The sequence below is a fragment of the Pleurodeles waltl genome, chromosome 8, assembly GCF_031143425.1.
Source record: "Pleurodeles waltl isolate 20211129_DDA chromosome 8, aPleWal1.hap1.20221129, whole genome shotgun sequence".
Lineage (NCBI taxonomy): Eukaryota > Metazoa > Chordata > Amphibia > Caudata > Salamandridae > Pleurodeles > Pleurodeles waltl.
In genome coordinates, this window is record NC_090447.1 from 1,403,981,241 (window position 1) to 1,403,993,394 (window position 12,154).

Sequence of the window (12,154 nt, forward strand, 5' to 3'; positions counted from 1 at the left end):
CCTCTCCTTAAATTTCCCTTTCCTCATCCCACCGTGTAGGAGATAATCCCAGTTTTCCTACAACTCCCCCTGCCACGCCTACAGTTACATGCAAAATATAGAACAGGCTAATGGAGTTCTGTGCACTTGTGGAGAACTCTGCACAGGAGGTATAGAAGTGGTGTAGGCACAGATTTACACCTGTATCTATGCGAGTTGCATTTATGAGTACGCGAAGTAGCACTAGAAAGGTACCACTCCACACACTCATAAATGCCTTTTGTGAATTGGGCATTATACGTTCGATGTAGGTGATAAGTACTTATGAGTTCTGCTGCTTACTCCTATTTTCCAGCAAATCTTTCTTCAGAATTCGTGTGTTATCTCTTCCAGCACGGGAAGGGGACCCAACCACTTCTGCTCAAAACGAAGTATGTCTTTTAAAAAAAGTTCACTTTCCTAGACGGCAGTATTTTCTTTCTCTTGTTGGGGATCAGACATAAACACTGCTTAGAATTGCACATGGCCTGAATGACCCTATCAGTTCCTTTTCATGCTACCCCTCAATGGGTGGTTGGACTTTTTGAGAAGTCAAATTCTCTTCAGGTTCTAAAACCTCTTCATGTGACAAAGTCTCTTGTTACAACCCTGGCCATTTTCACCTGACTTGAGAAGAATACGGCTCTACATTAGTGTTGCACAAACAAACTGTTACATTTTAATAAAAATACTTCTCCTTTCTCCATCAAATAAAATAATCTGCCCTGTTTTTATGGCGGTGGTGCGGCTATTGAAGGTAGGCCTTTTACTCTGCCGAGTGCCACCCCATTCCTCTCTGCTTCAGATACAGGGCTGAGAAAGGAAATGTCTTCCTTTAAATAGAGCTTTGTCCAGTGACTAAAATCATATGAATACCTCTGGCGTTTTATAGAAGCAACAACTCTTGTAGGGGAGTGACCATTGCTGCTACAGCCTTTTAGGGTGAAAAACATTTTAAAATTGAATGCCACCACTCATCCACTATGTTAAAAAGATTATACATTTAACTCTGATCCATTTTTTTTATAGCAGCAGAAGGGCAGTACGCCTTATCACCCCCTACAGCCCCGTTACCTACAACTTGGTAGCAATCATGCAGTTTTTTTATGACTGTTGCAAATATTTTGTGACCTTATAATTAAAAATAGTATCAGCTGTTTTAAAGCAGCTAATCACCGCTTGTCTACAAGTGCGAATACCTCTCTGGTTAAAAGCGACCCTTAACAGGGCCTTCCTCTCCCCTAACGTACCTCTACATGGACATATCAAATGCATGGTATTCTCTTCCCCAAACCCACACAACCTACACAGGCTTTTTCTTATCCCTTAGCCAGGGGACTGCATTGGCCCGTCATGGCAGAAGGCCAAATTGATAGCTTATAAATAAGTCCTTTTCCGTCCTTGCCCACCCAGTCTCCAGGTAGGGCTGGGGTTTGAGTACTTTTTAATCATTTATTATCATCCAAGAGTGGGGTCTAGCTAAATAAGACCCCCTATCAATCATTAAAGAGAGGATTATCATTGCGCTGCTAATCATTTATTTTAAAAGCGTCATAAGGGATGTTACTTTCTCAGAATGTTCAAGCACAAAAATCATCGAAAGCTCAGTCCAAATAGTGCCTTGGTGGTGCTGATGAGTTCAAACTGACCTCTTCCCAAAGTGCTTGACAGAGCCGTTCCCTGGTCAGCTGCTGATTCTTCCAGGCTTTGAACCAACTCCCCTTTCTTGCTATGGTTTGATTCTTTGCTTCACATACCTGAACTCCAGTCTTATCTGTGCTTGGGAAGTGCTGCGTGGGAGATGGAAAATCTGATCCCATTTAAAATATCTGCATCTCATCCTCGCAGTGCTTTCTGCCATAGCATATACTTGGCCGTCTAGCGTTCGCTGTAGTGTTCGAAAGGTAAGCATCAACGCATTAACAAACAGAACTCCCAAGAACTTAAAGGTTTTCGCCAGCTCTAAATCTTGTCCTTGCATTTGCCATTTATAAGATCTCTGTTCTATCATTCCGTTTGCCTCTGAATACACCAAAAGCCTATCAATAAGCCGTTGCAGGTCTATTTTCCTTTGACTTAGGCGTATCATGTCATCTGCATAAAAAAGTTTAGAGATAAACATTTCTCCTTGTTTCAGGGGATGTGCATTCACTTAGTCTAAAGTTGGGGTTGGATCTGATAAAAAGAGGTTGAACAGGTATGGTGCAAGCACGCGGCCTTGTTTTTTCTGTTGCTTCGTCTCTATTTTCCTGGATAGAAAGAAGCTGTCCTCAATCTCCACACTGATCCAGGTATCTGTGTATACAATTTGTATTGCTCTTAGTAAAAGATCAGGTATACCCCAGGAGAAGGTTGCACTACACCAGGTCAAAAGGGGACTTAAAATCTACAAAACACAGATAGAGAGGTTGGTTTTCTGGTTATACTTGTCAATAAGAATTAACAGAGATAAAACATTGGCTGCCGTCCCTGCTTCTTTAACAAAGCCAGTCTGATTAGCAGGAATAATGTGGATGTCAGATACCCAGGTTAAAAGGTCCTTTAAAACCAAACCTATAAAGTAGTTTGCCTCGGTGTCGATTCAGATAATTAAATGATAATTTCCATTACAGGAGCATCCTCCCCCCCCTTAAAAATAGGCATGATTAACCAGCCTCTCCACAAGCTTGGAATGGTTTCAAGTTCAAAGGCACTATTAAAAACAATCACCAATTTCTCAGCCCAGAAACCCAGGTTTGAGTATATAATGCAACCGGTATCCCATTAGGACCAGGTGCCCCCACCTTCCTGCTTTTCCTGATTAGATTACTTATTTGTTCTACTGAAAAGAGCAAGGGGGCTTCTGGAGCTGTTGTTATTACCCCTGTACTGGGGCTAATTTCTAACTGTGTAACCCCCATTAGAGTAAGCTCCCCCATTAGTTCTTTAGTGGGATTAAAATGCTTGGTGAGAAAGACAAACCACACTGGTTCTGCTATATTTGAGCTAAGCGTTGACATTGGGGCCTTATTCAGGCCGTTCACCATTTCCCAAAAACCCAGTAAGGTCCTCTTTTTAGTCAAATACAGTACTTTAACCCAGAAATTAGGTTTACTCAGGGCCTTTTCTTCACATATAAACTTCCGGTTCCCAGGCTGCTTTTTAGCTTGTCTCAGGATTCTATTTTGGTTCCTCCTTACTAAGCTGGCGGAAGCCAACGTACGAATCCTATTTATGCCCCTGGCACGTTCCTAACGTTGACTGGTTTATTTCCTATGGGATTTATATTTCAGTGGATGGGATATCCGTCACCGTTGTGATCGAGTAACCTGTCCGCCAAAACCTAAATCAGGCCCTAAGTCTTTAATCAGTGTGAAATGGGGTGGGGTGATGGCAATGCCCTTCCCAGTTATATGACTCAGGCTTAACATTTTGAAAGAAACTTTGTATGCTGTGCAAAAAATGTGCCAGTTGCTTTGTGTATCAGGAAAACTAAGGCCCATTAATGTCAGCTGGAACACCACGGTTAAGTGGTTTTCTACCCCAACATTACACCTGTTTCGAGGGGACAGCCTCCAGGTGGAATACGGGGAAAAGAAGTAGAAATTGTTACAATAAGTCAGATTTCTACATTTTATGCATTAAAAAACTCATAATTCCCTATTTTCACTTGCCTCAGAATTACCAGGACTGTGTTAACAGTATACCTGAGGTGGGGAAATAACAGGTAGGACAAAGAGCCACACGTAATGAGGACTAAGTCACCTCACTACACGCATGTGGATTTCTATCTGTCTGCTGTCCTTGTAAGTTACATTGGCAAATATACAACAGACAGATAAATAAAAAAATTCTAAGGGTTAGCAACCATTCTTTAACTTACCAACAGTAGGCCTAAGCTTTTCTAGATACTGCTTATCTTCTACGCTGTAAGCTGTAGAAATCACTTTGGCTCCTCTGCTGTGTGCCAATTGAATGGCAATTGTACCAAGTGGCTGTAGAGAAAGATGTACAAACGTATTACTGATGCATACACTCGTATGTTTATCAAGAGAATAATTTTACATTCCCTGATCTATTATGGGTAAGAGGATAATAGAGCGAGCATTAAGCAAGATTATAGTTTGACAAACACTAATGCATAACACCAGCAGTCACAAATTATTCCTTTGACCAATATTCGTTTTGTCAAGTACAAGCTGTGTGTAGTGCTAAAAGCATGCCAACTTGGCGCTACACAAGTGAAATTGATTGAAAACATATGGGTTTGGATCCCTGCACCAGGCTGAATACCAGCTTGAATATCAAAGTTTTTTTGACCAGTGACAGTGTTCAGGGCATCACATCAGGGGACACAACTCTCAGAGGTATGATGGAAAAGTTCATAGAAAATTACTTCTCTAGAAACAGCGCTGATTGGATTCTGGAAGCAAATAACGCGTTCTCAGTTACCTGAATAAGAAATTACAGTTTTTTCCCTGTTTTGTAGTTTTGTTTTCTAGCAGCAGGAAGGATGTGAGACAAAAGTGACAAGAGGTCTCCCATCTCTGCCGTAGCCAAAGGGTCGAGGCAAGGAAAAGTGGCTGCTCCACCAGGTAAGTGGAAAGGCATTTGAAATGGACACAAAAATCAGCCTGACTGCTACAACACAGAAATCCATATTTGCAACTTCAAACAAAACAATAGGGTAGCGAACAAGGGGGTTCTCATAGTGATGATAAAGTCTGACTGGAGTGAATCAAACACCACTTATGCACGGACCAGTGCTCAATGGGGACGGGTTCACCTAATGTGTTGAGGTATTTTTCAAAAATGTGTTTTTAAAACACAGTGGACAAGGGTAGGAAGCTGGCTCTGTATATTCTATATCAAAATGAGATAGTGTGCATAGAGTCCAGGGGTCCCCCAGAGGCTTAACAGGGGCTAAAGTATATAATACTAATGCTCTCTTTTGTGGTAGTGTGGTGGAGCAGTTAGGTTTATCAGGGGGTAGTGCAAACCATTTGTTGTACACACACAGACAATAGAAGAAGCTCAGACTCAATGACTTAACTCCAGACCAATGTTTTTTTTATAGCAAATAATAACTTTTCTTAATGTATTTTTAGAACCACAAGATTCAAGTTGAAGGTAAGTATTTCAATAGATTCGTATTTCACACATGTATCAACAGTACTTTGTTCGAAATCAATAAGTTATAAAAAAAAATTAATATTAGCAATAATCTTTTTTAAAACTTGACAGTGCAATTTTCAGAAACAGTTCCTAGAGGGTAAGAAAAGTTAGATTTATTTGCAAGTAAGTACATCACTTACAGTTTCAGTCTCTGGGTGTTAGGAAGTCCACAGGTCAGGGTTCAAGTTAACCCCAAACACCCACCACCAGCAACACTGGCCGGCCAGGTGCAAAAAAGATGTTGGATCTCCAATAATTCTCTATGAGGGGACGCCAGGGGTCACTCAGAGGCTGCAGGCGAGGTCCAGGGGGTTGTCTCGGGCAAACCACAGGCTGGACAGGGAGGAGGCACGCCTGCTGATCATTGCTGCACTGGAGGTCGGGTTCTCCAAGGCCCGGGGGCTGCAGGTGCAGTGTGTCTTTAGGCGTTGCATATCTTTGTCCGGAGCTTCGCGCTCAGGGGGGTACTCGGAATTCACTCTGCAGGCGTCATCGTGGAGGGGTCAACCCACGGAGGACACTTGCTCAGAACCGCCTGGGTATCCTCTCTAGATGGTTGAGCCACCTGGACACGGGCCATGGGTGTTGGGTGCAGAGTGGTTTGGACTCACGCATTCGGAGTGGGGTTGGAGTCCTTAGTTGTTTTTTTCTTCTTGGACAGGGCCGCTGTCCACAGGAGTTCTTGGTCCTTTTGGGTGCAGGGCAGTCCTCTGGAGCTTGGCAGAGGTCGCTGGTCCCACTGGATGCATCGCTCTTCTTTTGCAGGTTCTTTGAAAAAAGAAACAGGCCGGTAGGGCTGGGGTCAAAGCAGTTGTCATCTTCCTTCTTCTCTGCTGGGGGTTTCAGCTATGCATTCCTTCTTCTTCTTGTCCGGTCGCCAGGAATCTGGTGAGCTGGGTTTCAGGGAAGCCCTTAAATGCAAGATTTAGGGGCGTTACAGAGGTCAGTAGCCAATGGCTACTATCCCTGAGGATGGCTACAACCTTCCTATGCCCACTTCCTTTGGGAGACGGGGGCACAAACCTAACCCTATTGGTCCATGTCCACCAAACCAAGATGGAGGATTCTGCAGGGAGGGGGTCACCTCAGCTCTGGACACCTTAGGGGTGGTCCTAGCTGGGGGGGTCACTCCTCCCTGTTTTCCCAAATTTTCCTGCCGGACTTGCCGCCAATTGACTCCATTAGCTAGAGTGCCCTGATGCGTGAAGCACCTCCATCCAGGACAGGCTTTGTTTCTTACCACCGAGAGCACAAAGGCTCTCACCCCATGTGGTCAGAAACTTGTCTGAAAGTGGCAGGCTGGGACAAACTGGTCAGTCCTACACTAGCAGTTTGGCTAACATAAAGGGGGCATCTCTAAGATGCCCTCTTTGTGCATTTTCCAATAAATCCCACAATGGAAACAGTGGGGGTTTATTGCGCTGAGAAGTTTGCTATCAAACTTCTCAGCATTCAGGGAAGCCATTATGGAGCTGTGGAGTTCGTAATGATTAACTCCCATACCACATACTCAATATGGCTACACTGCAGTTACAATGTCTAAGAGTAGACCTAGACAATGTAGCGGCATTTGCTCATGCAGCTATGCCCTCTTCTGTGGTATAGTGCAACCTACCTGCTAGACAGATGTCTTACCTATGCCACAGGCAATGGTTTGTGGGCATGGCACCCTGATAGGGGTGTCATGTTGACTTTGCCTTTTTCTCCCAACCAGCACACACAACCTGCAAAGGCAGTGTACATGTGCTTGGTGACGGGTCCTCTAGGGTGGCGTAATACATGCTGCAGCCCTTGGGGACCTTCCCTGGCCACAGGGCCCTTGGTACCATGGGTACCTTTTAAAAGGTACGCAAGAGTGCCAAGGGTGTTGCAATTGTGGAAACAAAGGTACAGATTTTGGGAAAGAACAATGGTGCTGGGGCCTGGTTAGCAGGATCCCAGCACACTTTTAATCAAACTAGAAGAAACGTGTGGGGCTGGGGGTAACCATGCCAACAGTGGCACTTTCCTACAACAAGTTTATCTTCTCTCATGAGCTGGTGATCCAAGTCCACCTAGGAGGTTTTAAGAATCAAAACCGGTCTTCATCAGTAGTGGCTCAAACACTTACATGACCGCTGAAGCATTTGAATTATGGAGCACCTCTGAACAAAAACTACACCTGTTAAACTGCATTTTGTAAGTATATGAAAAAAGAAAAACAAAGATTTATTATCGTTGATAGCTTTCAAAACACCTTTTAAATTACAAGGCACATTTACAGAATGACCTCTTGGCATATCCAAAGGTCAAAATAAAGATGGAAGCTTTCTTGATGAAGCTTGTGAACCGCGATGCAGACAGCAAAACAAAAACTAATAAGTAGTGAGGGCCAATACTGTTCGCACCAGTGAGAGTCGAGTTCAGATTAATTTTTACGCACTCCACAACCACGGATCCATGGCTTTAGAATCACCAACTTCGAAACATAGACCAATATAGTGAAGAGGAGAGCTTGGCTATATACAGAAAGCCCTTTCAAGTGAGTGAAAATAATCCAACAAAGAAGATCAAGTCATAGAGGAGAAATTATCCAGTTTGTCATCCAATTATCCAACGAGGAGCCATGTGGAGGTGCCACATTTGAATTTAATTAGATTTTCTTTATAACATCATTCAGCCCAGCCAACGTGTTTTGCCAGCAACTGACTTCATCAGGGCTCTATCATGTGGGGTCACCCAGAGGTCTGTCCATTCATTCACTAATGTGCTACCTTATCCAATTTTCTGTACAGGGTGGTGTTGCCTGAAAACACTGGAAATGCCTCATGTTACATGCTCACTTGATATATCTGCACTCACTTTGCTGCAAAATGTCTTGTCAGTTCTTGGTCAGACCTTCAACTTTGGCGTTGAGGATGGGAACTTGGTGATGAGTAACACACCTCAACACTGGGGCAGGGTTTTCCATCACCATTTGAAGGTTTCTGTTGTAGAACTCTTTGGTACCAAGAGTTCTGGTTTGGTTCTGGTCAGTTATATTTTGTCAGGCTGTCATCTTCAGTTTAGAAGAGCTGTAGTTTGTACCTACCGCATCCACCTGTATACACTTGGGTTATGATCCCACACACTCACTAGTAGTTGTCCAAAAACAAATGATCAGCATTCATGGTTAAGAGGACCTGCTGTCTGACTGCAATGCTTCCTCTCACTTCTGCAGGGAGTGCACTGGTTAGTTTGACTGCTGAAAAGTCAGTAATGAGAATATTACTGTAGATTGTTGCGTTAACTGCCTACATGAGCGCAACCCATCTTATTTTGCTGATGGGTGCCTAATCTTATTCATCATGTATGTTTCAATAAAAAAAATGAAATCAAGAAAGGAGGAGGAGGATACACGTATGAGTGGAAGGATTCCTTATAAACCTGAAGTGTATTTGAGTTATGTGATGCAGCAGAGCTGCCAATGAGGGAAACCCTGATCAATGAAATGCGCCAATGTGTTCTCATCGTCTCCAGAGGGAACAGCCACACTTTAATGATTGCTTCTGGGGCCATGAATGAATACACTCCGCTGCCTGTACACCATCCCATCAATAATGCAGCCATTTATCCTATTACAGTCCATTAGAACACTTTCTTTGAAGCATTCAAATAACTGCTCCACTTGCTTTAAAGAGGTATGAGAAAAAAATGTCAATCGTGTCATATTTCCAGCGCACTCGATATGAAAGAGGCGAACCAACGAAAGACAATTCTTCCTTTCCTTGCAGGACTCTGCACACCGATTATTACTATCTATCTAGTCAAGGAACACAGGCAGCGGCACATAGAAATGTCAAAATATAGACCCCATAAAGAGCAGAACGACAGGACAAGTACAAAGCGAAATATATATACTTATTGTTTCCAGGCGCACTTGGTACTAGGGGGGCTTCCTGGGGCCACAGAGTGGAGGGTGAGTCAAGGGTCACATCGGAGACACCCCCGCTCTGCCTGATCCAGAGTCACAGTAAAGTCAAATGACTTACTGCAAACCCCTTGCCCAGAACTTAACAGGGTGCAACGTCCTCTGCTTCATGCTTAGCTGCCACTACACCTTTGAGGCATTTCCCCTGCGCACGGGCCCTGGTGAGAAGTCCCCCGTGGGAGGATCAGAGCATACCTGAGGCTAATGACGCCCAGCCAAACGTCACAATGCGCCTGGCAGCCACCCAACTTACGAATTTTATTGGTTCAGAGTGTTTGAGGGTGATGCCACAATAAAGGCACATTCAAACGCTGTAAATGTCACACCAGTTACTGCAGGCCTGCAGCACCTTCACAGGAGGGTCATGGTCTTATCAGGGGCATTTCTGGCAATAAACTGTGAATTTGTGCGGCGTGGGAAGTGTGACACTCCTTCTAATTAAGAAGGCAGAGTATGTATTACCGTTTTAGGCTTGAAAAAAACCATACAAGAATGCTTTATCAAAATGTCCCAAAATTCACTAACCCTTCTAGCAGATGTAGTAGCTGACACAAGTGCAAAGGGCCAAGAAAAGTTTTAAGCATGGGTGAAAACTTAGGGTACATTATTTTGCTTAAAATTACTAATTTAAAACTCTGGAGCAGGTTTCCTAGCTATGGGGAACTGAACACGTTCCAAAGGCATCTTATCACAAGAATGAAATAAAATAAAAAAACTCTGGGAACCAGATATTCAGAATATATTATCAGGTGATAAATGTTTAAGGTAGAATACTGAAAGCTTTCCCTAGCACGATCCGACAGGAAAGGTTCCACTTTACATCCCAGCTGGTTATATACGTTCTGGATGCACCATGTGCTGAATTTCAACTACTTGAAAGCGAAGGCAGTTCCTAAAGGCGGTATCTTTGCTTTATTTATCAGCTGCTTGCATTCTGGCGGCAGATCTAACTGACCACACAACAAGACTTCAGGTTGCCCATGCCCATTGTCATGGTAAGGCTTGAGAATAGATCCTGCTTGCATAGCAACCTGCAAAATGGTCAGTAGACAACTGATTAAGTCTGGTTAACACCACTGCTGAAACCAAATAGGGGCTATTAAAGTCAGCTTTGTGTGAGGTTTTAAATTTCAGAAAATTTTGGAACTATGCTAAATTGAGGAAAAAAACAAAATATGTCTCCAACTACGGAATCAAAAGTGCACCCTTGTTATACTGTGTGTATTTGTATGGCACCCTATCACCGATGAGAATATTCTGGCACATTTGCAGGTGTGTGATGTTAGCATCGAAGGGACTTATTTGACGAGCCAGGTCTAGAGCTTTTTGCAGAATTCGCAGAGACAGAAGGAGGCTCTAAATGTGGTGTACGAGGACGTTCCATGCTTTTGGAGCACATATTATGTATGAGAAGGCTCATCGTCCTCACCTGCTTTTGTGCATGCACGGAATGTGTGCTAGTGAGAGTCCGGATGAGTGATGGCGCATGGGGGTGGGGGGTTGGTGGAACTGTGAATGGCTGTTCAGGTAGGCTGGTGGGTTTTATTTATGACTTTGTATTTGTGAGTGAGAAGTTTGGACGGTGTTCCTTTGTGTATCGGTAGCCAGTGGAGTTTCCTCAGGTGATATGTGATGCTAGCTCCGCATGGTAGGTTGAGGACGAGTCTGGCAGCTATATTTTGGGTGGTCTGTGGTCTTTTGGTGAGTTGCTTGGTGATTCTTGAATAGAGGATGTTCCAATATTCCAGTCTGCTGGTGATAAGGGCTTCTGTGACGGTCTTCCCTCAGATTGCCCAGATCTGGCTACCAGGAAACAAAGTCCGAGAATTGTTTGTTTTATGATATAGCAAACAAACTGATTTATAGGAATTCCTATGACACGAACATCAGGTCCAAATAAACTCTGTTTAACAACCTCCAATGTACTTTCAATGGCACTTTTCCTACAGTGTTTGTTTTGTTCTCCAGGTATGTGCAACCAGAGCTAAGTCTTTCTTCAGAGCCCATTGGCACAGACCGAGCATCACTCGAGAGAGGATACTATCTTGTTCCCCGTTGCTTTCTGTTGCTTGCCAAAAGCGTTAACAGAGACATCACTGACCAAGGTACCCTGCAAGAAGGTGAACAGAGACTGTCTGAATGTCATCACCCCTGGGGAAAGTTCCTTTCCTGTCTTCCAGCTGTTTCTTAAATCTCCAACCACTGTTACGACGATGGCCAGAAAGGAAGCAGGAAATGATTTTTTGAAGGCTGGAAAGAAGTCTTCCCAATAGCTTCGGATGATGGGCCAATGATAATGAATTAAGAGCTAGCGATTCAGGTTTCACTTTGACGGTCTCATGATATGTCGGCTTCTAAATAATAGGTTTCCTGAAAAAGTAAGCCCAGATCTTTTCGTTGTACCTGTTGGAAAAACACTATCCACTTTTACACCTTTTATTAACTCTGCAACATTTTATTCAGCAAACAAGCAAAATGTAAAATTGTTATGTAAAGCAGCAGCATGCCCTCACAATAAAAATCGAATGCAGACGCCAATCCCAGCCCTAACTGCATGATTATTAAACAACGTCTACATATGTTGCTTCATATGAGAGCACACATGGCGGAAAAATAAATGAAGATCAGCATATGAACAGCTTTCTCACGGGAAGAACTAAAAAGACCACTGGAGTTGAGATAGTCATTTATGAATCTCCGCTTGGAGGTGTCAGACATGAGAACGAGATTGAACACGTCAGAGGCAAGAGTCGAGCAGAGTTGTGTATAGCATGTGGGTAATACAAACACAACACTGTAGTTAAATAACAATATGGCAGAGATATAAAAGTGTATTTTAAAAGTAAACTTTTTACACAGCTTAACATACTTCAAATCGCAACCCAGTAGGTCTTGGATATTAACAACAGCAATAAAATATTCTATACATTGCACTGCTCTCTAACAAATCAGCAAAATCCACTGATATTCTTATCATGTGGTTGTATACCACATGACCCACCGCGAACATCTACGTCCCAGATTGCTTGAACC

General features: G+C 43.3%; 1 protein-coding gene across 1 annotated transcript in view; it reads right to left on the bottom strand.

Moving 5' to 3' along the window:
• Nucleotides 1-12,154, bottom strand: part of CRYZL1 (crystallin zeta like 1) — a 160,979-nt gene that overhangs the window by 48,229 nt on the left and 100,596 nt on the right. The window contains exon 8 of the mRNA XM_069202491.1: nt 3,881-3,992. Within this exon, the coding sequence (XP_069058592.1) occupies nt 3,881-3,992 (112 nt within the window). The remainder of the gene's footprint in view (nt 1-3,880; nt 3,993-12,154) is intronic.